We start from the raw sequence: 23,140 nt of genomic DNA, 5'->3' as shown, positions 1-23,140 counted from the left end.
AGCATAGCTGACCTTTAGTTCGGCACAGTACAGTAGGTAGTGTTGTCAAAACGGATGAGAGGGACTGCAGAGCCCTAACAGGTCAGATGATTAGTAAACTCTCACTCTTCCTCACCAAGCTTGAATCAGACAGAACTGAAGGGTGACTGCCTTTCAGCTAGCTCCTCAACCTCATGCTGTTTGTTTTATATTAAAACGCCCCCCCCCCCTCACTTAGAAACGGTACTGAGTTTGACGCGGTGTATTATTTCAGCTCCTACCTGTTTATTTATTTTACTACACGAATCCAGAGTCAGCTGGAAATTCCTAACTCCATTTTTAAGGTACAGTGAAATGTAACAAACACAGTATTTATTTATTTATAGCTCTGTGATGTGATTTGACCTTAAAGCCTTACCCTGTGATTTCAGGTCTGCGTATAGAGTCAATGATTCTGTATGAGTAAATCATGCTATTAAAAAGAAAAAAATTAAAGTCCTACATTTTGTTTTTCTTTTTTTCTTTTATGTTTTTTTAGGTTGTTGCTTTTGTTAAAAAAAAAAATAAATAAAGTATTCAGTTCAGTCTGTGTTTGTCTAGTGACTCTTTTGGACTTATGTGACAGAAAAAATGCTATTGTTCAGCAGTGACATCAAGGTTGTTGGGAGATTGCAGCCGAGAGTATCTGCATTAAACAGACATGTAGGAAGTCAGAAATGCCATAGAATTATTTATTTGTTGGTTTAACATTTTTACACAATATACAAGACATAAAAATCAATTGGGAAAAGAAAAATCTCCAAACAGAGAGAAGGAAGCTTTTACACCAGTCATTATTAAAAACCGCTTTTGTTTTGTTTTTGATCTTTTTTTTAAATTTTTTTTACAAAAAGTAAATTACTTAAATATTCACACAATTTACAACATTCAGTTCACATACAGAGTGAAGTGGTTTAGTTTCTAGACAGGAAATTAAAAATGTTAAGGACTGTGTGTCCATCTGTCCTGTCCCTTGTGACTCAATCTTATTATCAGAAAGCAAGTGTTTGAATGTTTTATTCTATGTCCATTCATACTGGAGAGGTGAATATGTGATCCTGTCAGTTAATAGTCAAACATTCCCAAAAAAGAAGAATTCCCAAGAATATTTAGAAGGTCTCATAGAAACACCATATTATAAAGATCTCCCAAGATCACCCCTTAATCTCATTCTCTTTTTACAGTAAAAGAAAAAAACCAAAACAAAAAACTTGATAACATTTCTGCGGATTAACCAGCCCAAGTTCTATACGCTGGCTACCTGCTTGGTTTAAGCCAAATCCTCAAACTTTAAAAAGTCTACTCAGGCCCATAAGCACAAGTCTCACCTAGATTAGAAAATCAAGATTAGCTCATTGTTCTTGCAAATCAATTCACTAGTGCAGTTTTCTCCAGATCAGCGCTAGACAGTGATCCAATTCAGTTACTGTATTGGTGGATACTAAACAGCTCTCCAGCAGAGTTGCTAACAGTCCGGTTGCTTCCTTTTTATCACTTCCCACTTACATAAACCTGGTCTTTCACAGTCCTGCTCCCAGAGGCCCATGGCTCTGCTCATTTCAAGTATCTCCAAGCTCTAACAGATCTGATTCAGCTCAACAAGGGGTTTGATAATTGCCTGATGAACTGAATCAGGTCTTTGAACAGGGAGAAAACTAAAATGTGCACGGGTCTAGGTCTCCCAAAGCCAGTTTGGGAAACACTGACAAAGCACAGTGAGAGTGACAGTCCAATTGGAGGGGCCACTGCCCAAGACTGCATGATGAATCAAGCTACATTAGCTTCACATGCATGCATTACACGCCCCGTGCATGCATGCATGTAATGTATGTATGTGAACTGCTCTGGTTCACTCAGGTTTACTGAAGAAAGGCACTCCAGTGTAGCTAGGGACAATATCTCTATTGTCTTCGAATGCAGGTTAACTGGGTTTATAGCTTCACAAGTCCAGTGAAACAAACACTCATACATATAAACACCCTTTCTGAATGATGAAAACATACGGTATGAAAGGTATAATTTTGTTAAAATTCTGGTTATTGATTGACTTGAGTCACATATTGGCACTCTATTAAAGCAGTGTCTCCTTGCTCCAGCTCTAAGAACCCTATATGCAGCACATTTCAGTTCATGCCTAACCACGGTAGTCCTAATTCAAGGAGACATGGGCGTGATTATGCGGGGCTAGGGCAGAAATCTGCTGTCCAGCGGATCCCCAGGGCGTGAGAAGGGAAACAGTGTCACAGAATAAAGAAAAAAAAAAGAAAACTGACCATGCCCAGAACGTCACCATGAGCACATGGCCAGAGCATATACGACCTCCAGTACAGGCTGTTACTCAATAATATCATTTATCTCGACACATATCGTGGTTTGACCCAGAATATTACAATGATAAGATGATCTCTGATTAAGGAGCCCTATAAAACTAGGGCCAAGGAAGTTTGGAACTCATATGTCTCATAAATCATAGGTCATGATTCTTCTATTTGATTTAGCCGAGGGAGTTCATCTCAAGTCCATTATGTCTTTGTTTGTGTTTTACAAACTGCAAAAAAAAAGAGTTGCGTTGTCACATAAATCACATTTCTAGAATCTAGACATTTCGATTATAACTAGCACACTTCAGTTTAGTCAGATATTTTGGCGGAAAGCTGAGGCAGAAGAAAAATGGACAAGTGTTCACATGATCTTTGTTGTGTCTCTCCAAACTGACTCTGACACTGTGATTTTCCTTTACAGGCTTAATGTGCAATTTTCAGATAAACTGTCATTCTGATGAGAATTTGGTCTGTATATATATGTATAAATGTACACATGAAACTGCCAGTCTCATCTTTAGATTTGGAGCTACATGTTGGTGTCTCAGGACTTCAAGTATTATACTGAAGATTTCCAAAAAGTATCTGTGAAAATTGCATTTTGTCACAGGTCTGAGCCCTATTTTCCTCAGCTGATGAAATCAGAAGAATCAACTGGAGTCCCCTCAATCCCTGATTCACCTATGTGCCAGATCACTGAGGGAATAACAGTACTGCTCTCCTCTGGTCAAACACACACACACACACACACACACACACACCACAGTCATGACATTGCTTAGATAAGGTGGTGATCAGCAGTGGTCTCCTACTCTTGGCCAAAGCCCTCTGTCTCTTCGATGGCAAACATTATTTTCTCCTTGAGCTGCTCGTAGCTTTTATAAGGAGGCAGGTCCAGCCGGTTAAAACTGAAATCAGAAGATGATGGTATTAACACAGAGCCACGGAGTGGATATGTGAAAGTCTGGTTATATACAGTATTTGCTTTGGAGGGAATACACTCACCAAGTGTGGCTTCTGGGAAGCCAGTTCTCCTTCCCAACTTTTTCAATACAGAACTTTTGTGGCCCATTGCTCCCTATGGAAAAAAAAAATAGTTCACAAATGTTTTGAGTCATTCAGTAAGTAAAGAGTCATGAAACACAACCTGCTGAATCTCCACGTTTACATACAGAATGACAGTGTTAAATGTGATCTCTGAGGAACTCCACTACGATCCATACACTCTGTTTACTCTGTTCAGTCCCATTAGGGGGATGCACCAAAAACCTTTAACTTTGTGCCTCTCAGAAAAGTACTATTTCTGACATGGTTAGAATCCACCATGAATACCTTCAACTCTGTACCTTCTCATTCTTGTTCATTCAAAGTGTTTGGCTTTGCAAGCAAATGTTCCATGAATCTGAGTAAAGTGACCTTGTAAACGCTGGCAGTCCTATGAACGACAGCTCTTACAAGGAGCCCTTGACTGCTACGTAAAAACTGTTTCACACAACAGGGGACAAACAATGAACTAGATGATAAGGGGCTCGTGCAAATGCTGATGAATTAGTGTTCCTGAGCACATGCTCAGCGCACTGTGTCCTGTGCTTCAAATGTTTCTTCTGTTTGAAGGCAGCTTTTTCAAACAGTGAGACAGAAACAGAGCAGAGAGTGGCACCATCCAGCCATAACGACAGCTGGGCTTCTCTGACAGAAATCTGAATGTACTGTTAGCAGCAAGGCAAGAGATGCACGGCTGAAGGTGAAAAGGTGATGAAAACTCTGTGTTCTTTGTCAGTCTGCACAGTAGCTGTCATGCCCATATTATCAGACAACTCTCTGCTTTATAGACTCAAGTTATGAGCAAAAGAACTCTCCAGACTCTTGCCTGGAAAGCTAACCCTTTGGAAAATGATATTTAATCTTTTCATAAAGGAATTCAGTGCTATAGTCTTTGATCTGCCAAGTCATGATCCCAAACACAGCTGAACGTTTTGACAAATGACTGATGAACAATAGCAGCTACTGTTTTAAAATTCACTGGATCCCCCAGCGGCACCTCAACATTGGACCCAAGGGCCAGAGGAACCAAACACGAACAGTCTTTGGTTAATGTGGGATGTGACAGTTCTCTAGAGAAATCAGCATTGCCACTAGAATCCATGGCTACAAAAGTCAGAATTTTCACTGAGGAAACAGAACAATAATGTGGATGCTTCAGCGGGTGTACCATTTGTCAGACAAATGACAGGATGCATGTCTGCATAAGGATCCTCTAAAATCAAAACAAGGCTGAAGCACCCCATCCTCTGAGCTCTGAGTAACAGACTGGCAACTGGTCAGTCATAAATACCATCATCTGATGAATACAACCAATGGAGTTTAGAGGCTAGGAAACCATTCCTGTTTATTAAACCAAAATTCTTAATGCTATTTCTGATGTGCAATTCAAAAATGGTGTTTTAGATTCTAAGATTGTACATTCTACATCTATAATTAAAGTACATGCTAAAAAAATATTTAATAATAATATTAATTTTGCAAGAGTAATTACTTATTTAAACTTGTATTCAAAGGGGTTGTTCACACAGCTACCGTGAAGCCAAAGACAAGAGAGTCTAGTTCAGTGCAGTCGAAAGCTGAACTTGTCTTCATAGGGAGAAACTGGAACAGACCGGGAAGTTGAAGTCAGACTTACCCATCAGGTCAGCAAATCCACCCACTGGGAGGCGACAGGTGCCTGTCACAAACTGCAGCAGACGCATTCTCTTCTCATTGTCCATTTCCTTAACCAGCTAATAGGAGAAAAAGAGAGAAACATAATTTCCTTTAGCATGTGTCTGCCTACATCTCAAATTAACCCTGCAATATATCAAATTTAGATTTTGTCAGTGAATACATTATTTGGTCAAAGTTTAACAAATGTAGCCTACATCAGTCCTCACATCTACAGGTGTGGTATGAAAATGAAAGAGATTACTATCATAACAGTACTCAAATCCAGTCCTCCTGACCGACAAGATATATATTTTTACTCTAGCCCAGCATTAACACAGCTGATTCATCTATCTACTGACCACTGAGCCCTTGGCTTCTTGAGCTGGGTGTTCTGGTGTTAAGCACTAGCTAAAATGTGCTGTCAAGCAGGTCCCCTGGACTGGAGTTGAGAGACACCATCCTATCAGAATCATTTGACAGATCTACAACAAAATTCTACAGCCAGTGCTGCACTGTAAACTTTTCAGAGAGTTGAGTTCTAAGCTATGTTTTTACTTTTGCTTTTACAAAGCATTGGAACATGCAAACTCCTCGTTGTCATGGCTATAACAGGCCTCTCCACAAGGAGCAGAACTCACAATGACTTGTTTTCATTCTTGAAGTTCATCATCACTGTTAGCTAATGATGACAAAAAAAACATGTTGTGACTCCAAAAAAAGACTACTAAACCACACAACATATTTCAAACCTGACCTGACCAGACTCACACTAATAGAAAAGACCCATGCATGCAGGGTTTTGGCTGGTTTCAGGGTGTAGGGCTGTGGGAGTGTGTGTAAAGTGTCTGTACCTGCCAGAACCACAGGATCTGTTTGCTGTTGCGAGCATAGTGTCGATAGATGGTGTTCCTCTGCCAGTCTGTCAGGTCAATCTCCTGCATCCCACACAGCAACACCTACAGAACAAACACAAACACTCCCATTTCACCATCTACAGGACCAACACATCCATTCAGAGATCTCATCACCTACAGGACAAACACAGACACTCCCATTTCACCATCTACAGGACCAACACATCCATTCAGAGATCTCATCACCTACAGAACAAACACAAACACTCCCATTTCACCATCTACAGGACCAACACATCCATTCAGAGATCTCATCACCTACAGAACAAACACAAATACTCCCATTTCACCATCTACAGGACCAACACATCCATTCAGAGATCTCATCACCTACAGAACAAACACAAACACTCCCATTTCAACATCTACAGGACCAACACATCCATTCAGAGATCTCATCACCTACAGGACCAATACATCCATTCAGAGATCTCATCACCTACAGAACAAACACAAACACTCCCATTTCACCATCTACAGGACCAATACATCCAGTCAAACACTCACTTACAGATCTTATCACATACAGGACACACACTCACAGATCTCATCCTCACACATTTTTCATAAGCAAAACTCCAACTGTAGTGGCAAATTCATAGATGTGTATATATGTGTGTATATGTGTGTGTGTGTGTGTGTAATATATATATATATATATATATATATATATATATATACACACACACACACACACACACACACACATATATATATAAAAAGTAAAAGAAAAAAAAAAAAAAAAAATATATATATATATATATATATATATATATATATATATATATACATACACACACACACACACACACACACACACACACACACACACATATATATATATATATATATATATATTTTTTTTTTCTTTTACTTTTTTGACATAGCGAGATACAGAAGAAATCTATATCTAACCGACTATCTTTGAACCACTTTGTTTAAGTCTGTCCTGTATGACGATATGGACCAGACCATGATGCTCTCTATTGCTTCTATTACTATGGGAAGTTCTTAAAGGAACAAGGCCAGTTATGTTCCTCTGGACTCTGTCGGCTACCATAGCTGGAACTAGAGACACAAAACCCCAGACGCTCTGCACTGCTACAGTGCTTTAATCCAGCACCATGCTCAACATCTCCAGACAACTAGACACTGCATGCTAGACAATGCCATGCTACTTAATGTAAAAAAAAAAAAAAGTTACCTCCAGCTCTTTGGCATCAAAGTACTGAAGATACTGCTGTGGCAGGATCTCATTAAAGCCCTCAAAGAAAGCCTGTGTTTGCTCCTCCACTCCTCTGGACAGTCTCCATTCTGCCACCAACCTGAGAACAAGCAGAAGAATCTCACATGGTGAGACAAACACATGCGCTCACAGGATTTTAATTCAATAGGTCATCATTATTTGAGTTCATTGCTGTCTTATACAAGAAATGCAACAGTCTGTTTGTTACATCTTAACAACTATTATAATGCGTATGTATTACGGGCATGTATTACTGCTTTATTATTGATGTATAAAACAGCCCGAGGCATCCGAAAACAAGTGTTTCAATGAATGTTTCTCTCATCAGGTCTTGTAAAGTGACAGTTGGATTGCTTGTAAAAGGGGGGGGGGGCTCCGTGGATCAGTGTAATAGTATTTTTCTGCCACACATGCCTGCAGTATGCTGTTTGGAGTGTGGTGTGTTTACCTGATGTACTCCTCCTTGTTCTCCTCTGTCACCTGAATGTTACCTCCATCAGGCTTTAGCTCATGGGTGGTGACCTCACCAAGGATCTCTTTATCCACAGAGAAAAACATCTCCAACCCGCACTCCTCTATGTCATTGTCCCTATAAGGCACAGCACACAGAGAAAACACAGTCAGGACAGAAGCCACTGTGTACGTTCATACTGAGAGTAGTATTATAAACCCAACACGACCAGCACATAAATCTTTTATTTAACATCTCATTTTTTCATTTGAGCCCTTTGAGTCTATCTGGATTACGTGTGTAGCCACAGCCATGATTTTCTTTCTTTGATCCTCCTCATTAAAACTCACTGTGTTTTATCCATGTCTACTTATTCTAGTTCTTGTATCACAGTCAAACGGCACAATCTTTAAAAATTCCTTCATATCTTGGTGAAATGAACTCACACTTGTACTACGGATGCAACTGCCTATTTAAATTAATTGGCAACAGTAAGAATTAACCAGCAGTCCTTCCACAAGGGTGAAAAATAACTCACTTGATCCATATGAGAGAGTTGTAGAACTCCGGATCAATAGACTCCAAGTCTTTGAGTGCAAGAGGCTTGTTAAGGATCCGTTTGTAGAAAGGCAGAGAGAAGCCAGTGTCAATGAACTTGCCATGAAACAGGGCCTAAGAGAAAAGGAAATACGCAGTTATCCAGAGACAATGGCTACAATTCACTCTGTACCTGTTAAACATGTTATAGCTACACTCTTTCACTGTAGCTGCGTTCTAATTGAAACATACCATTTTACATGTCAATGTCATCTCAAGCTTTGTTTCTCTAACAGGGCAGTAAAATTACAGTTGAGAATGGTCGGTAAGAGAGCACATTCATAATTAATAGTGTAGCATTAGTAGCAGTATCAATTCAATTTAAAACTTGATGATATTTTATATTTATTGTTAATAAGTTATTGTTTTATGATTCTACAGTTATTGTTATTAAAACCAAATGAGTCACATATACTGAATTCTTCTAAATGGTTTCTCAAAACATGGTCGGAACAGCAAAGATGTTTATAGTCAAATTAAAGGTACCATAGCTATGAAGCGGCCAATGAACTTGAAGTATTTGAGGTGGTCAGGATTGATGTAGGAAGCAGGGTTGATCTGCAGGCAGTAGTTGTCTTTTCCAGCATATTCAAAAAGGCAGTACATGGGATTCAGGACTTCATGGGAAAGGAGGAAGAACCACTCTCTGTATGGAGGCATTTATAGGACTGTTTACCGTCATTCAGACACGGATTCACGTATTTAAGTACTTATATTGACTTATTTCTCTTAGCGTCTCCCACTGTGATTTCTGAGTTTGTCGTAAGCAAAAGGGGATCAGTTACACATTATGTAAAACAGTGAAGGACATTTGGGGGCTAGAGTATTCAGGTGGCTTCTGTGTTTGGGTTAGTTCTCTAGGTGCGCCACTTGCCTTGCTACACCGCCGTAGTCCAGACCCTCCTCCCCAGGGAAGATGATCCACAGCCTGCGCCGGAGATCTTGTGGGCTAAAGCTCATAATCTGCCAAAAACACACACGTGTGACAGAGTGCTCACAAACTTAAAACGAATACAGAACACTTGGGAACACCTGGGAAAGAGAAGGTGTGTTACTGGAATGGCAGAGGGTGTTGCTACGCTAGTATTTTTGGTAGCACCGCGGGTCATTTGGCTTGAGAAGCCGCATGTGCCGACCCTGTTCCAGCTGTCTGTATCAAGCCTTATCAGGTCTCTGCAGCCTACCTTCGCTCACTCAACACAGCACTGTAAAACAGGTTCACGCCCACGGAGCCGTCACACCCACATTAGTGAAGTGCTTCATCAAAGACAAATGCTCTGGGATATCCTTATAAAGCTTAGAGAAGCTACCACAAACGAGTGAGTATCCTCAGGACAGCACAAAAGCGATTAAGAAGCAAAATAAACACTGACCACATTTTCCCAGGTGAACTTACTTGCTGGAATGAGTCCTCGAACAGGGTTTTACGGGTGACAGTGATTTTAACGTGCTGAGGCATTGACAATTGCTGCAAAAGAAAACAAAAGGGACTAAGGGTGTGACAGGGTGGTAGTTGATTTCCCACCCACAAACAACTTCAGAAAAGTCTCGACAGTATTAATCTCTTTCAGGGTAAGAGACGTCATGTGTTAAAAGGTAGAGATGGAAATAAAACACAGTCGTTTCCACAACACTGGCTTCATAAACAGGATGAAATCACCAGTGAAATTATACAACATAGGGAGGGATATGATACACTGAACTGGCTCCTCTTTGCCCAAGCTAACACGTCCCATGAAATACTCAGGCATTTAGCAAAACCCTTACAAAAACTCTCCTTTACTGCTGATGTCTTACTCTTGCATCCCTACACTAAACATAGTGATTTGACACTGTTGTCAGCAGTTAACTAATTAGGATTAATGATCTCTTTACATAATTAAATCTGCTAGCATATGCATTTATACATTTTGTGCCAGTTATTCATTCTACAAAGGAAGTTTCTTAATGGTGAATCAGAAAAAGACGTCATGACTATTTCTGGTTTGTTTTCAGAATGAAGACGGATCATTTTAAAGCTGAGACAGGATCATGTGTTGCTGGCTCTGTGTTTGGGTCAGTTTTGTACCTACCGTATGATTTCACTACCGGTAAAAGCATTATGAATCGTGACACCCACCTGACACCAGAACCTAAAGTATTGGACTTTGGCTTTGAAGTCTCTGACGTAAGTGATCTGGGGTCCATTCTCACTGTAAGAGAAATGAGGGGGAATGTTGTCAAAGTCATGTCTTTTTAGAACTCATTTTCACTCCAATCTCTCAGAGGACAAAATGCGCTTCTCCATTATTTGAATGACTTCACTGAGAGTATCTTTTAACTGTGTGTTGTGAAGCCTTTCTGCATGTCAGAGGTTTCAGAATGGCAGTGATGTCACTATGATGAGGATACATGGTACACCAGCTATCAAATCTGTCTTCATATCAAATAAATCTGGTGTTGCGGCATTTAGACAAGGCTGTCCAAGCCCTCACGCATGTTAAAACTACCAAATATAACAAGAGCCGTGTCATGGCCGCATGAGATGACTGACAGGGCTGTAAATGGGAGAATCAGCAGTAAAACTCATCCTACATGCATTTAACTGGTTTTTCCTGTTTGGTAGGTGGCATGTCTGCATGACCGGCAACATGAGAGTGTGACACACTTAAGGGGAATTTCACCTAGGGGAACATCATGAGCTAGTCTGTGTACACAATCATTCCAGGAATGAGGAAAAGTCTTAAATATAGCTATGCATGATTCTAAATGCATTGTTTTGCTCCACTTCCCGCCATCAGACACTTGTGGATTTAGAGGTCATGATCCAGTCATACTTAAAGCGAGATGTCAAAGATTTCCTTTGCAAGTCTGCCTGGAAAGGGTGTCTCTGTTTGAAACTCAAGACTCTCTTTCCTTCCCACAACACACATTCAAGGAAATCACTAAAGTGCAATATGATCCTTAAGGGTCTACTAAACACACAGAATTAACTGTTAAAACTACTTGTCAAACAACAGGTTAACTCATGAAATGCCTTCTGGGCATTCCGAAGGGTGGGACTCACAGTGAAGATTTTCCAGTGCGGGGGTCGATGTAGGTTGTAGTTCTCCTGTTGTGGTCGACAAAATAAGGGATTCCATCCACTGTAAATCTCATTTCCCATCCCTCAGGCAGAGGCTTCTCATTTAGCAGCCTGTGAGCAAAGCAGAGCATGACACATCTGAGCGGACTATGTGATTCCAGTGCCATCACACAGGAGATCCATCATTAATGATAAGTATTCTCTTTATCTATAATGATATGTATTAGAGCCAGAGTTTTTTTAAAGACAGTACCAATCAAACACGCATTTTCTGACTGCACTCTGATGCCTTTGAATTACAATGATATTATTACTATTTCCTGTTCATTCAGGTGAATGAGGGACTTGAGTACTTCCCAAACGACAGCTTAAAGAAACGAAAAAGGAAAAGAGGGTAAATATTTACCCTTGGGTACGTGGATCCTCCCACTGTGTAGATCGGGTGGGGTGATGGACAAAATAAACTCTGCCGTTGGTGTCAGTTCTCTTTTCTGCAAATGTACACACACACACACACACACACACACGAGAGTGGTTCCCAAAGGGAAAAAGTGAGAGGATGCATCAATAAAAAAACAAAAATAATAATAATAAGACATTTGAGAAGGTTGGTGAGCTACTGTGTGCAACAAAGACATCACTATTTGAGCTACTCACACCAAGCACTTCAGGTAATTTCGTATGATGTTCTGATAAAGCACAGGCACAAGCAAATATCTACATATCCTGCTTTGTCCTATAAAACAGTCGGCATAATCTGCGCTCTTACCCCATCCATGAGGCAGAGGTCCCAGAGGGTCAAACTCTTTATTTTGTGCTGTGGCGAGCTGATCTTGCACCTAAAGCAAACGGGGGGGAAAGGAAAAAGAAGTTGAGTTTATCATGACCAACAGTTGATTAAATCTGTAACTCTATAACATTACATAAGTGTAACAGCACACTAAACTGGTCCGGAGGGCTGCACTATGGTTTTGGAGTCACGGTTCAGTGAGTGAAATGTCAATCGAGCAAAGTTCATAAAACACAGACAAAAAGTAAAGCCTCTGTATTTAACAATGCTGCGAGTGATCAAAACAATGTCGGGCCAATCATTTTGCTGAGGAGAGGATGGCACTTACCCCAAAAATGAACCTCTGATTGAACTGCTGCATCGCCCCCTGTAACTGACTCTGCTGGTGTTGCCATTGCTCGTAGTTACGCACTGTCTCCATGGTGGGGCGCTGCCACGTGGTGGTCCTGGTGATGTGGTCCACAAAGTACACACGACCCATGGGGTCTACTCGGCGCTCCCAGCTACATGACAAACAACGCGACACTTTCACTGGGTCTGAAACATGTATAAACAACTGCTCCTCTGTTTTTCCTACAGACGTTACATTCAATATGCTTACTGTAGGGACATAACTGCAATCAGCAAAGAAGAAATATGAGTAACACACATGTTAAAAACTTTAGCAGCTACATTTGGGAATTCTTTTATGCCATTGCATTGCTGACACTGTTGGAAACCCCAAAGTGTGTCGCAATACCATGCGGTCGCCTGCACTGTCGGTATTTCACTTATTGCTCTCACTGTCCGGAGCACCCTCCTGTCTGCGTTAATAGGCCTATCCTGTTTATGGACACAGGAACACTGAAAGTTCTCTTACCCTGGAGGCAGAGGATCGGGCCGTTCCCATGTCGTCCGCTTCTCCACGTGGTCAACGAAATACGTACGGCCGTTCTGATCCACTCGCTGCTCCCATCTGCAGTCATAAGGGCACAAACCTCAACGTTAAAAGTCTTGATTGAGAGTCAAAGTCCTCATCTCCCTTTTAAACATTCACAGAGGTATACTAGGTAATATAAGTTGCTTTAAAAAAAAAACAGGCAGTGGTAGTCTATAGTCAGCCTGCACGGCCCTCTCATTCTGTTAACACACAGGGTTACAGAGAACAATCATTTTTTAAACACCATCACAGAATATCAAAATAATTTCTGTTTTGAGAAACGATAAGAATGAGGTCATTAAAACTAGTGATCCTCTTACAACTAGTATGGCCATCATGTGCCTGCAAAGCATATGGAACACTGAGACTGAAAAACAATTCTCAAATCTCTAATGCAGACGGCTGTTATCTAGGTTTGTTTACACTGTTATGGTCCTAACTGTTTCAGGCAACAGACCACAGCCATAATGGATTTGAGTGGAGCAGAGCACAGTTTTATGTCCTAGTGCTTTGGGGACAGGACAAAGCCATCCACTGAGATACAGACCCAGGGGGTAACGGGCCCGCGTTGATGACAGAGTGTCGGTTGGGGTTGGGTGCTACACTGATCGGCTGTCGTGCTGGCAGTTCCTGGGACACCGAATTGTGATCTGCCGTCCCAGACGTAGGATTACGGGAAAGAGTATCAGCCTGTGTTATATTGCCCCCATCAGTTTGGACACAGCCATTGGAGAAGGCTGCAGACATTTAAAATAAAGCAGAAATAATGTCATATCTGTTACATATTCATTAACAACACACTGAACTTAAGTATTTGTCAGTTTACTTTCCATGTTGTGTAACAGTGGCAGTGCTTGAAAGAGAGTTCTGGGTTACAGGCTGAGATTTTTTCTCTACTTGTACCGCTCTAAAACATACAAACTCTAATGTATTAATATTCAACGGGATATTTCAAAACAATGTTTTCATAAAGGTTCCAGGTTAATGAATTATTAACTTCCAAAATGTGCTAATTTACATGAACAAATAAATAAAATTAAACAAAAATCATGCAACAGCTTGTCAGATGTTCAGCATACACAGAACATGGTGTATGAAAAGGTCTGTCAGTGTGGATCCTGACCTGGTGAGGATGATGGTCTCCGTGGTGTGGGTGGTGGGGGCCGGGAAGGCCTTGGGGGTCTCTGAGGTCTAGAGGCCCTCACTGAAGTAGAGGGAGACCCTGTACCGCTCATCGTACGACCATTCGGAGTGGATGAACGCTCACGCCCCTCAACGGCTGGAGAGCCCTCTCTGCTCCTCCTAAGTCATTGAAGAGGACAGAACTGTGGTTAAAAGTGTACAACATCAGAAAAGCTGAGATGAAAAATCTTTGGCACAAACAGTATGACAGCCTCGTGCCAAAAAAACACCAGTAAATTAATTTTCATTAGTCTCACTACGAGGAACAAGAACATCGTACCTCAGCTTCACATCACCATTATGTCCATTATGGAGTAATTCCCCATTGGAAACACCTGAGGGGAAAAAACACACACACACAGTAGTAATTTACCTTGTCAGTAAAGATAGTGAAAATGCAGACCCAAAAATCAGGCTCTGAACTCAACAGTGATTAACACTGGAGCCCTCAGTTACAGCATACAAACTGCCAAATAAATGACAACATGTTTGTCAACTGAAGTTAGAGTAAGAACCAATGTGAGAGAATCCCCCCTCAAAAAAAGGCTTGGAAAACCCCTATTCCTACAGACAGACTGTAAGAGTCTATCCAGCTTCTTTCACGCTCTTACACGCTCTGGAATGCAGCATGGAAAAGGGTGACAGAGCAAGGAACTCACTTTGGTTGTCAGCCTCCACAGAAGCAAACATTTCCGGGTCTACCTGCATGCCGTCCAGACAAACAGACAGGTCGCCAACCACGTCTGCCTGATCCTGATCAGCACTCAGCTGGAGAGTCTGAATTACCTCAGAAACTGAAAGATAAGGAGGGAAACATGGACGTCACAGAGTTGGTTATGAACAAGAGTAAACACCTCTCGTCTTTCTTTCCTTCTCAGATCCTGGCTTCAGATCAAGTAATTGTCACATCTGAGATTGCAGTATGAGCACTGAAATGCAGTCACAGAGCTAGTTTCTACTGTGAATACATACTGTAAGATAAACAGATGGTTGAGAAAGCAGATCTGGTTACACAGGCTGTGAATATACCAGCTGATGAGACTGAATGTCATGAGGGACTCGATTTTTCCACCAGACAAACACGCTATCTAAAGACTCTCTAAAGACTCTCCAAAGACTCAGTACTAATAGACACTGTCTGGTATTATCTCAAAGTGAGTGAACCCTGAAGCAACCAAATGGCAGAGAGATGATCACTATAGCAGTATATTCAACAAGTGTATACAGGATAAAGATGTTTTTGAGACCATAACCTTCATTACAAATGAAATGTACTATTTTCTGTTAGACACAAGGCGCATTTCACGCACAGTGCTTTGATACTTCCAAATCTTTCAATGTTTAAAAACTGCAGACTGCTGAAAGGCTTCCTTCGTACAGAATAAAGGGCTGAAGAGAGATGTGTGTCTCCCCACTGCTCCTCCACCCAAAATGATTCATTTCAGCCCAGTGCTGAGCACTCACTTTTCATGTCATTTGATTTCAATGTTTCACTGACTTCCAGCGTGGCTATTCCCAAAAGGATGTCTGATTTCAACGTCTGGTGACTCCATACGCGGAAGATGAGCTTGCTAAAGGGTGTGACGATTCTGAAGAAGCAATAAAAAAAATGAGAGTACTGAAAACAAAGAGAAAACAGAACCTCATTAATTATCGAGCTTCTTTATAGTAAATGTACTGAACTGCTGACAAACAGAAAGAAGATTAAAACAACACATGAGTCAGTACAAAAAGAGCTCCTAATTCTCAAATCTGAAAGTAACTTGAAGCAAAAGATGTTCAAGACTGGAACATAAATCAGTCTATATATTGGAAAAGAGTAACAAACACACCAGAAACTGTGTGGGAAGTTTAAAAGGTGAACCAGAGAACTCAGTCATATAATGCGCCTTGTCCATGTGTGTGGTCAAATGAGGTCTCCTTTATAATTGCAAAATACCATAGAGTAGACAGGGAAGATGTACGGCTTTAAAATTAGAAGGTCCTATGCCAGAGAGAATTACAGAGTACCAATAGAAGTTCGGCGACAACACTGCACTAATGTATGTACTACAAAGTCATGTACTTGCTTGAGTTTGTCTCCACTGAAAGTGACTGAATTTGGCACATATGCACACTTTGCAAAGCCATTCTCATTTGTTTTAGTCATTAATGCAATTAAATCATTGACTTATTTAACCTGTTGGCCCAGCTGCTGAGAGAGTGCATTGAGAGAGTGTGTGTTTATCTCAAGACAGGTTCAACACCTCATCTTACACACTGATGACATTGAGACAGCCAAGTGAGACAGCTCCCATCCCAGCTCTCCAGACTGAGGTTCAAAGGGAAAATACATTACACTTTACATAGTCTCTGACTGTTCGACCGTCACACATTAACATAAAATGTTGAAAATGTTAACTGAAAATGCTTTTCTTTCACGTTTGTTCATTTAATGTACAGAGCACACACTGTGTGAAATAAATAATGAAAAAGTGTAATCCATTAGCAGTTACAATTTACATTAAGATATAGGGGGCAAAGAGACAAATGATTTGAATGTGTTTTACAAAAGCATAAAGGTAAAATGATGAATATTTTTTTCATATCCACATTGTCAACCACTTTGCTGATGCTGATAAACCTGTGAAAGAGTACGTTTTAAAAATGCGTGACTTTGCTATTCTACAGAGGGTGTGAGCTGGTTGACAGGTGAACGCTAAGACAGGACTGACAGTGTGATATTAACAATGAACGGGAATCAAAGCTCGGCACATAGGTGTTCGCACGACGCTCCTGATACACAAGTGGAATGCACAAAGCAATACTGTTACCACACATTACTATCCCCTAAAAGAACACCTCACGCAGAGCGTGTGCTGTCCTTGTCCATGAGGGTCTTTGTGTGTTTATACATGTGTGTTACTTACACGGTGAGGGGCTGCTTCCATTTGGGAGTCAAAGTATTGGTACATTTTTCAGTCTTTTTGGACTGGCCATCCACTGCAACCTCAACATAGGGACTGGGGGCAAACCAGTTCTTCTTGTTTTCCTTCAGTTTCGCTGACAGTACTGTGGAAAACACCAAATAGCATTATATCAGTTTCTGACTCGACAGTAAATACAACTTTCATTTACCAACCAGCTAAAACTGACTCGGCCTCAAGGCTCTAATTAACGGCAAAATACTCAATTGTGGCATTTCTAAAAATAAATCTTTTCTTTACTCAACTTCATGTATTCTCTAAGCAACAACATTAAATAAGTTCTGTGCTAGAAATCAGTTTTATTTTCTGCTCCCATTCCTTCACCTCCTCATCACATCAAGCAATTAAAAAACAAACAAACAAACAAACAGTGATTGCAATGGGAAAACAGACAATGAAAAAACCTACCCACAATCTGCAGTTGTGCCTTCATGGGATAGCCATTCCCAGGGCCTGCTTTAGCTACAGTGCAGGCCATCACATTGATATGGGCTGTCAACCTGCATTAAAAAACAATAAGTCACTTTTGTCTGTCTCTATCACCAATACTCATATCTAACGCAAGACAGAACCTGATGGAAATAGGTTTGCACAAGTCTGTTAAACGGGCTTAGCAATAAAAGAGCATTCCTCTTGACTGGCTGTGGATACACACAGCAGCAACCTATTCAGTGGCTTAACACATTAACCATGAAAATCCCTCTCAAACCATACGTAGTGCACAAACTCAGCACCAAAGAGTTTTCAATTCTCCCCTATTTTCTCCCTGTCAGACAGCAGCGACAGGCTAGGTCAGGGCTGCCCCACAGACCAAGGGTGGCCTGTGAAAACCTTTCATTTGGTCTATGATATTAAGTCTGACAGCCTTCTCCTGAAGGTGTTTGTAGGTAATTGTCCTTGTTGTCTACAATAGGCATCAACATTACTGCTATGATCTGATAAATTATTTGCAATCTCCAAAATTATTTATGCTGCTCTGCAGCTCATCATTCAATCAGACTTTTTGCCCTACAATTTAAAAATTTTGGCGGCCACTGGTCTCAACGACCGAGGCTGACCCTTAAAGTCATGCAGCACGCTGGGGCAGAGAGCTTTGCACTCACGAACACTAATAAAAACACTGGTTTTTGACCACCAGTGACAAATAGTGAGAGGGATCACAGCTGACAAACCCACCCCAGAGCACATGGCCTATTACGCTCTCCTGACTTTGCGGCATAGCTGGGACTTGTACCATGAATCCAAATTGTAATTCGCATGGCTACGTTATAAAACAGTGGCATGGCCAGTAGTATGACTCCGAGGTTCTGTTGAGTTCTTATGTTACTCACTCATTTCAAATCGATGTCACATATCCACATTTTAAAGAAACCCACAAGCAACCTCCCTAAGGTGTTCATGGTCCGAAATCACATAATTCTGATTACTGTTTATTTTCACTGACAAACCACTAAGTCCTAAACATCGTCCACAATCGCTGAAAACACAAAGTGTGATGGTCCGACACGTTTTTATTTCTCATTTTACTTTCATTTCATTATCTGCCATCTCAAGTGAACTGATTTTAGAATAAGAGTATATTGGCTGCTTCTACAAATAACACACTCCAAATGTTAAAATCTACCATTATATACTAGAAAACAGCTTAGCATTTGGGCTGATGTAGACACTGGATAAAGCAATTGCTGTTGACCTTTAGAGGCTGTGGAGATAATGTGAAGGAAAATGTTCACACAGACATAACAGTTAATGTCCATACATGGGGGAGACTGTGGTATTTATTTTCACTTCTGCTTATGAAGCTTTTACCAAAACAACACCCTTTTCCTGCCACAGCCACCGCAAACCCATCCTTCAGCTGGAAACCTGACTACGAACCAACTGCAAAATGAACTTCACACAGCTCTTTGGATTTAATTCATCCCAAACTGCTGACCACAAAACAAGTCTGACTTCTAACAATGTTCATGATTAGAAAACAGGGGCAGGACCACTGCTGAATGGTCTGACCAAATTTATTGCCTGAAACATCATCACTAAAAGCATTTATGTTAATCTAACATTACATTTTGTACCATTAAGAGATAGAGACACTATGCTAGGCCCAAAACAAATATAATAAAACACAGATAACATCCTGCTATGATCGTATGATACTTTGATCTGACAGTAAGGTGGATACACCATGGAAACACAAGTGAAAGAGAAACTGCAGCGACAAGGACAAACCATCTTCCTGTATATTGTGACAATACTTATAGGGGTTCTCCAAAGTGACCGATGTGTTGTATTTTAGGAGTGCTCTAGCTAACACATCTAAGTTCAAAATCATGTTAAAGCCACACAATATCAAACACTGTCATTCACTTCTCCATTAATGACCTTTTTCACCAGGCTGCCTAGGTGTCATTACTCTGTCAAAATCGCACAGACTGACCATACACACCAAGCCTTATTGTAATATTCGGTATGTTCTAAACTCCTTGCTTCATCACACATTCTCCTTGACTGACGTTTATACAACCTCTAATTCAAAAGCATTCCAAACAAACTTGAACCTCCTAGTTCAAAATAGACATTTGTCGTCGATCTCGTTTTTTCAACATCAACCATCATACACACATATTACCAGGGAATCTCAGATGCCTTACATGTCGCTCCAGAACTATGCCAAAACTTGGTGAACGTAAAGAAGAGATTCTGAGTTAACAACTAGCCTAATTCGGTAATGCTTTACCATCTGATGAGTGTTAGAAAAAAATCAGTCTGAATTAACAACTATGCAACCCACAGTTTAATGTAAAACACAGCTTTTAGAAAACAACCCAAAAACATCGCGGATTGCAAATTTCCTTTCGATGAAGACATCATGATAAAGAGGAGTCGGAATGCTATGTCAACCGCTGTACGAGACTGAGAAAACTTAATTTAGCTAAGCATTTGCTGTGCAGTTCTGACACGGAACTTATGAGCTACTTACTAATTTACAAAACAAAAAGGGAAAACATTATTTCATTAACTGTTTAGTCTCGTCGTTAAGTCACAACGACATACTAGATAGATAATGTCAGGCTGGTTATACATGACAAACCGTGAACAGTTCAGTACAAAGAGACGATAAATTACATTTACAACCAGTAACTTTCAACGGGTGGTTAGTGTTACGGTAAGCTGAGGCCGAGAATTCTCCTTTGAAAGAATACATGTTCACTTTGTTCCCATTAACGAGTCAGCTAACCTTGTCAATGGCGTAACATATTTTATATGGTATGCTATGCGGCTAACTAGCTTGCTGCTTCGGAGATACTGAAAATTAAAAATTAAAAATTACCATTATACCTTATAAACTGACTGCTGGCAAATGGCCGTTTATTAAGCTAGCTACATAATTGGTTAGCGAATGTCAGAACTAATGTTGACAGCGTAGATACGCCGTAGCACATAAGGTAGCTAGTTAGCTCACCGGCTAGTTACAGGATATAGTAACGTTAGCATGCTATGTGAGAACTTTAAGTAACTAAGAACATTACGCTGTTGCCCCACTGTCAAAGTGTAAACGGCTTACCCAGTGCCGAAATGAGACTGAATTATCTGATGTCCCTCTAAGGTCTCTCTTTAATAATTTCACTTGGAAATCTGTGGCCCCTCAGTACCACTTCGAGGAGGAAACTTCCACCATTTTCGTAGTCATGTCACATGACTGATACCAGGTGGGACGCATGTACACCAGAGTCTAGAGTTTCGTATACATGGCAAAGCTGGGTGCACACCGTAAGATCTCCAGCGTTATGAAAGAACCATTTAAACTAACACTGCGCAACTGTTTAGGGTTATTGAAATCCCCCCGCCACCAATTTTCTTTGAGAATTTCCTTGTTAATATGTGGAGATTATAAATTTCGTTGTCTGCAACTCTTTCAGTTCCTCGTGTGGTCGTGTTCATGACAAAACTGCAGAAAGAAATCCAGTACATCCTACAAATATCTTATAATTCACAGTAATTCCGTGCGGCCAACACATTCAAACGCAGCACAGCACTTATACATCACACTATGCAAATATATTATGCATCAAAGTTAAATACAGCTTGCTTCATTAATATAAAAGAAATTTGTTTGCAACTAAACACTTTATGGTATGCAAACATGGGATTTATTGCTGTGTCATTAGTTTAGCTACGGTTTAACAATTTAGCTTTTTAAGGCAGGCGCCTTCATTTTAAATGTACTTAATTATACAGTGTTGCCGTTGGCTTCGGCTTATGTCAGTGCAGCCTACATAACACCTTACGTCCAAAAAGACCGAATGTTAAAAACATCCAAGAAGGAGACCTGTTTAAAGTCAGGATCGTCTGTGTTTAAAAGTAAAAACACGTATACAACAGGTTCACGATAAACCTCAGATAAAGTGACCTCTAGTGGCAGTGGTTTCTAAATTGTATTAGGTCTAAAACGCAGGTGCGCTTTAAACTGTGGGTTCCAATGATGCATCATCAGTCGAATATGAGAAAACACATGACTTGTTTTAACCACATGACTCCCTTTAACTTCTTAATTTAAACAAAATTAATGACAGAGCAATAATCCCGTCAGGTTTGTGAGAAAATCTGTAATAAAACACTGCCAAACGTCTCAGGGGGTTATAAATGGGGTGCATGTACTGCACTCACTCTTTGTGCTTACAAATCATGTTTTTAAATTGTCGAGAGCATAGTCTTCATGAAACGTAATAGTTGTGCAAACCATAATGACATATTTTTGTGACAGTGGTGCTATGTAATTACAAAACACAATGAATTGTAGGATGTCTGTAATACCCTTGTTGCGTTTGTTAATTAACCGGTCTGAATTTGGCTCCATATCCTTTGCCCATCAGAACTGTTGATCTTCACAACGCTCCTGTGAGGCCTGCAATATCACCTTGAGCACACAAAAACTGCTGAGACGTGGCACTTTTACTTGATCTTACCCTCGCAAGAATTGACAAAACTTCGGTGTTTCCCTCGCTCTAATTTTCGTGTGCGTTTGGCTCGATGCTTACTTGTACTAAATTCACACTAATGTGACTATTAAAGGAGAATGATGTTTTAATTGTAAGATAGAGCTCACTTAATGAAGCATCTCAAAGGAGAATATAAATTTTTTCTGACAGGAAATGTTTAAACGATTAAATGATTAAAACCAGCCCAATTAAACAGATATCACAAAACGTTTTACACTCATTTCATGGCCTACCCTTCCTGTCGACGATGAGTAATGTTTCAGCCAAATAAAAAAATCACTGTAATGTTTTCATATGTAAGGGCTTTAAAGACTCTTTCCATTCAAAGCTGATAAATGCAAGCAGAAGGTTTAAACACCTTACTGGGGGCGCGAATTGCAATATCAACGCATTCGCCTACATGTTATTTGACCTTGATACGTTCTGTGCACTTTTAAAAATCGCAGTCGTCAAATGAGTAGTGTGGTCTTGCAGTTCAACCTGTTGAAAGAACTCAGCAAATATAAAATGCTCCGGCGTTGACAATTAGAGTGTCATTTTCCCTCTGAGGCTACCCAATGCTCAGTCAGTCTCTCTGTTCTTGTACGTTCTTTGTTTTCTTTCCGTGCAGGAGTAAAATCATCCGAAATCACCTACATTTCTGTTCTTCTTTGTCTTTGTCTTTTTATCGTCAAGGCTAATTCTTTTTGATTTTTTTTTTTACTTCGTGGGCAGCAGAGGTCGGTGTTTCTTCTCAAATGCTGATCGTGAGTGTGTTAGAGTTAAGGTTCATGAGGGTGTTTGCGTATGAACAGATGAGTGTGAGAAATTAAATATGTACTAATAGGTACTGTGCTCCAACAGAATGATTTAAATATAATCATCACTGTTTTCCCGCACAACTGGTGCTCTAACTCACTTCAAGAAACTGCGCTTAAAGATACTGAATTCACAGTGATCTCAATTTGACGCCTGTAATAGGATATCAGTAAA

At 40.4% G+C, this 23,140-nt stretch overlaps 1 protein-coding gene across 1 annotated transcript; it reads right to left on the bottom strand.

Annotated features, from left to right (window-relative positions):
• Positions 1–696: 696 nt before the first annotated feature.
• Positions 697–20,840, bottom strand: itchb (itchy E3 ubiquitin protein ligase b). Its single transcript, XM_030786020.1, has 24 exons — positions 20,734–20,840; positions 17,577–17,668; positions 17,112–17,253; positions 15,667–15,791; positions 14,862–14,996; positions 14,483–14,537; positions 14,144–14,322; positions 13,568–13,757; positions 12,961–13,056; positions 12,430–12,604; positions 12,081–12,150; positions 11,718–11,802; positions 11,294–11,422; positions 10,367–10,439; positions 9,644–9,715; positions 9,118–9,210; positions 8,734–8,889; positions 8,189–8,322; positions 7,648–7,788; positions 7,158–7,278; positions 5,891–5,995; positions 5,020–5,116; positions 3,345–3,417; positions 697–3,247 (listed from the first exon to the last, which is right to left on the bottom strand). Exons 2-24 carry the CDS (start codon positions 17,644–17,646, stop codon positions 3,148–3,150), a joined length of 2,616 nt encoding a protein of 871 aa, XP_030641880.1. The 5' UTR covers positions 17,647–17,668; positions 20,734–20,840; the 3' UTR covers positions 697–3,147.
• Between the last annotated feature and the right edge of the window lie 2,300 nt (positions 20,841–23,140).

The sequence above is a fragment of the Chanos chanos genome, chromosome 10 (genome assembly GCF_902362185.1).
Source record: "Chanos chanos chromosome 10, fChaCha1.1, whole genome shotgun sequence".
In the NCBI taxonomy this organism is placed as follows: Eukaryota; Metazoa; Chordata; class Actinopteri; order Gonorynchiformes; family Chanidae; genus Chanos; species Chanos chanos.
This window is presented reverse-complemented; position numbering and strand designations above follow the sequence as displayed.

Bases quoted from the DNA above. Each gene is read 5' to 3' on its own strand.
- itchb (XM_030786020.1), bottom strand. From the start codon at position 17,646: ATGGCCTGCACTGTAGCTAAAGCAGGCCCTGGGAATGGCTATCCCATG. The intron at 7,789-8,188 runs GTGAGTTATTTT...TGTGCCTTATAG, and splicing joins AACTCTCTCATATGGATCAA to GGACAATGACATAGAGGAGT. The intron at 3,248-3,344 runs GTGAGTGTATTC...TTCTGATTTCAG, and splicing joins CTTCCCAGAAGCCACACTTG to TTTTAACCGGCTGGACCTGC.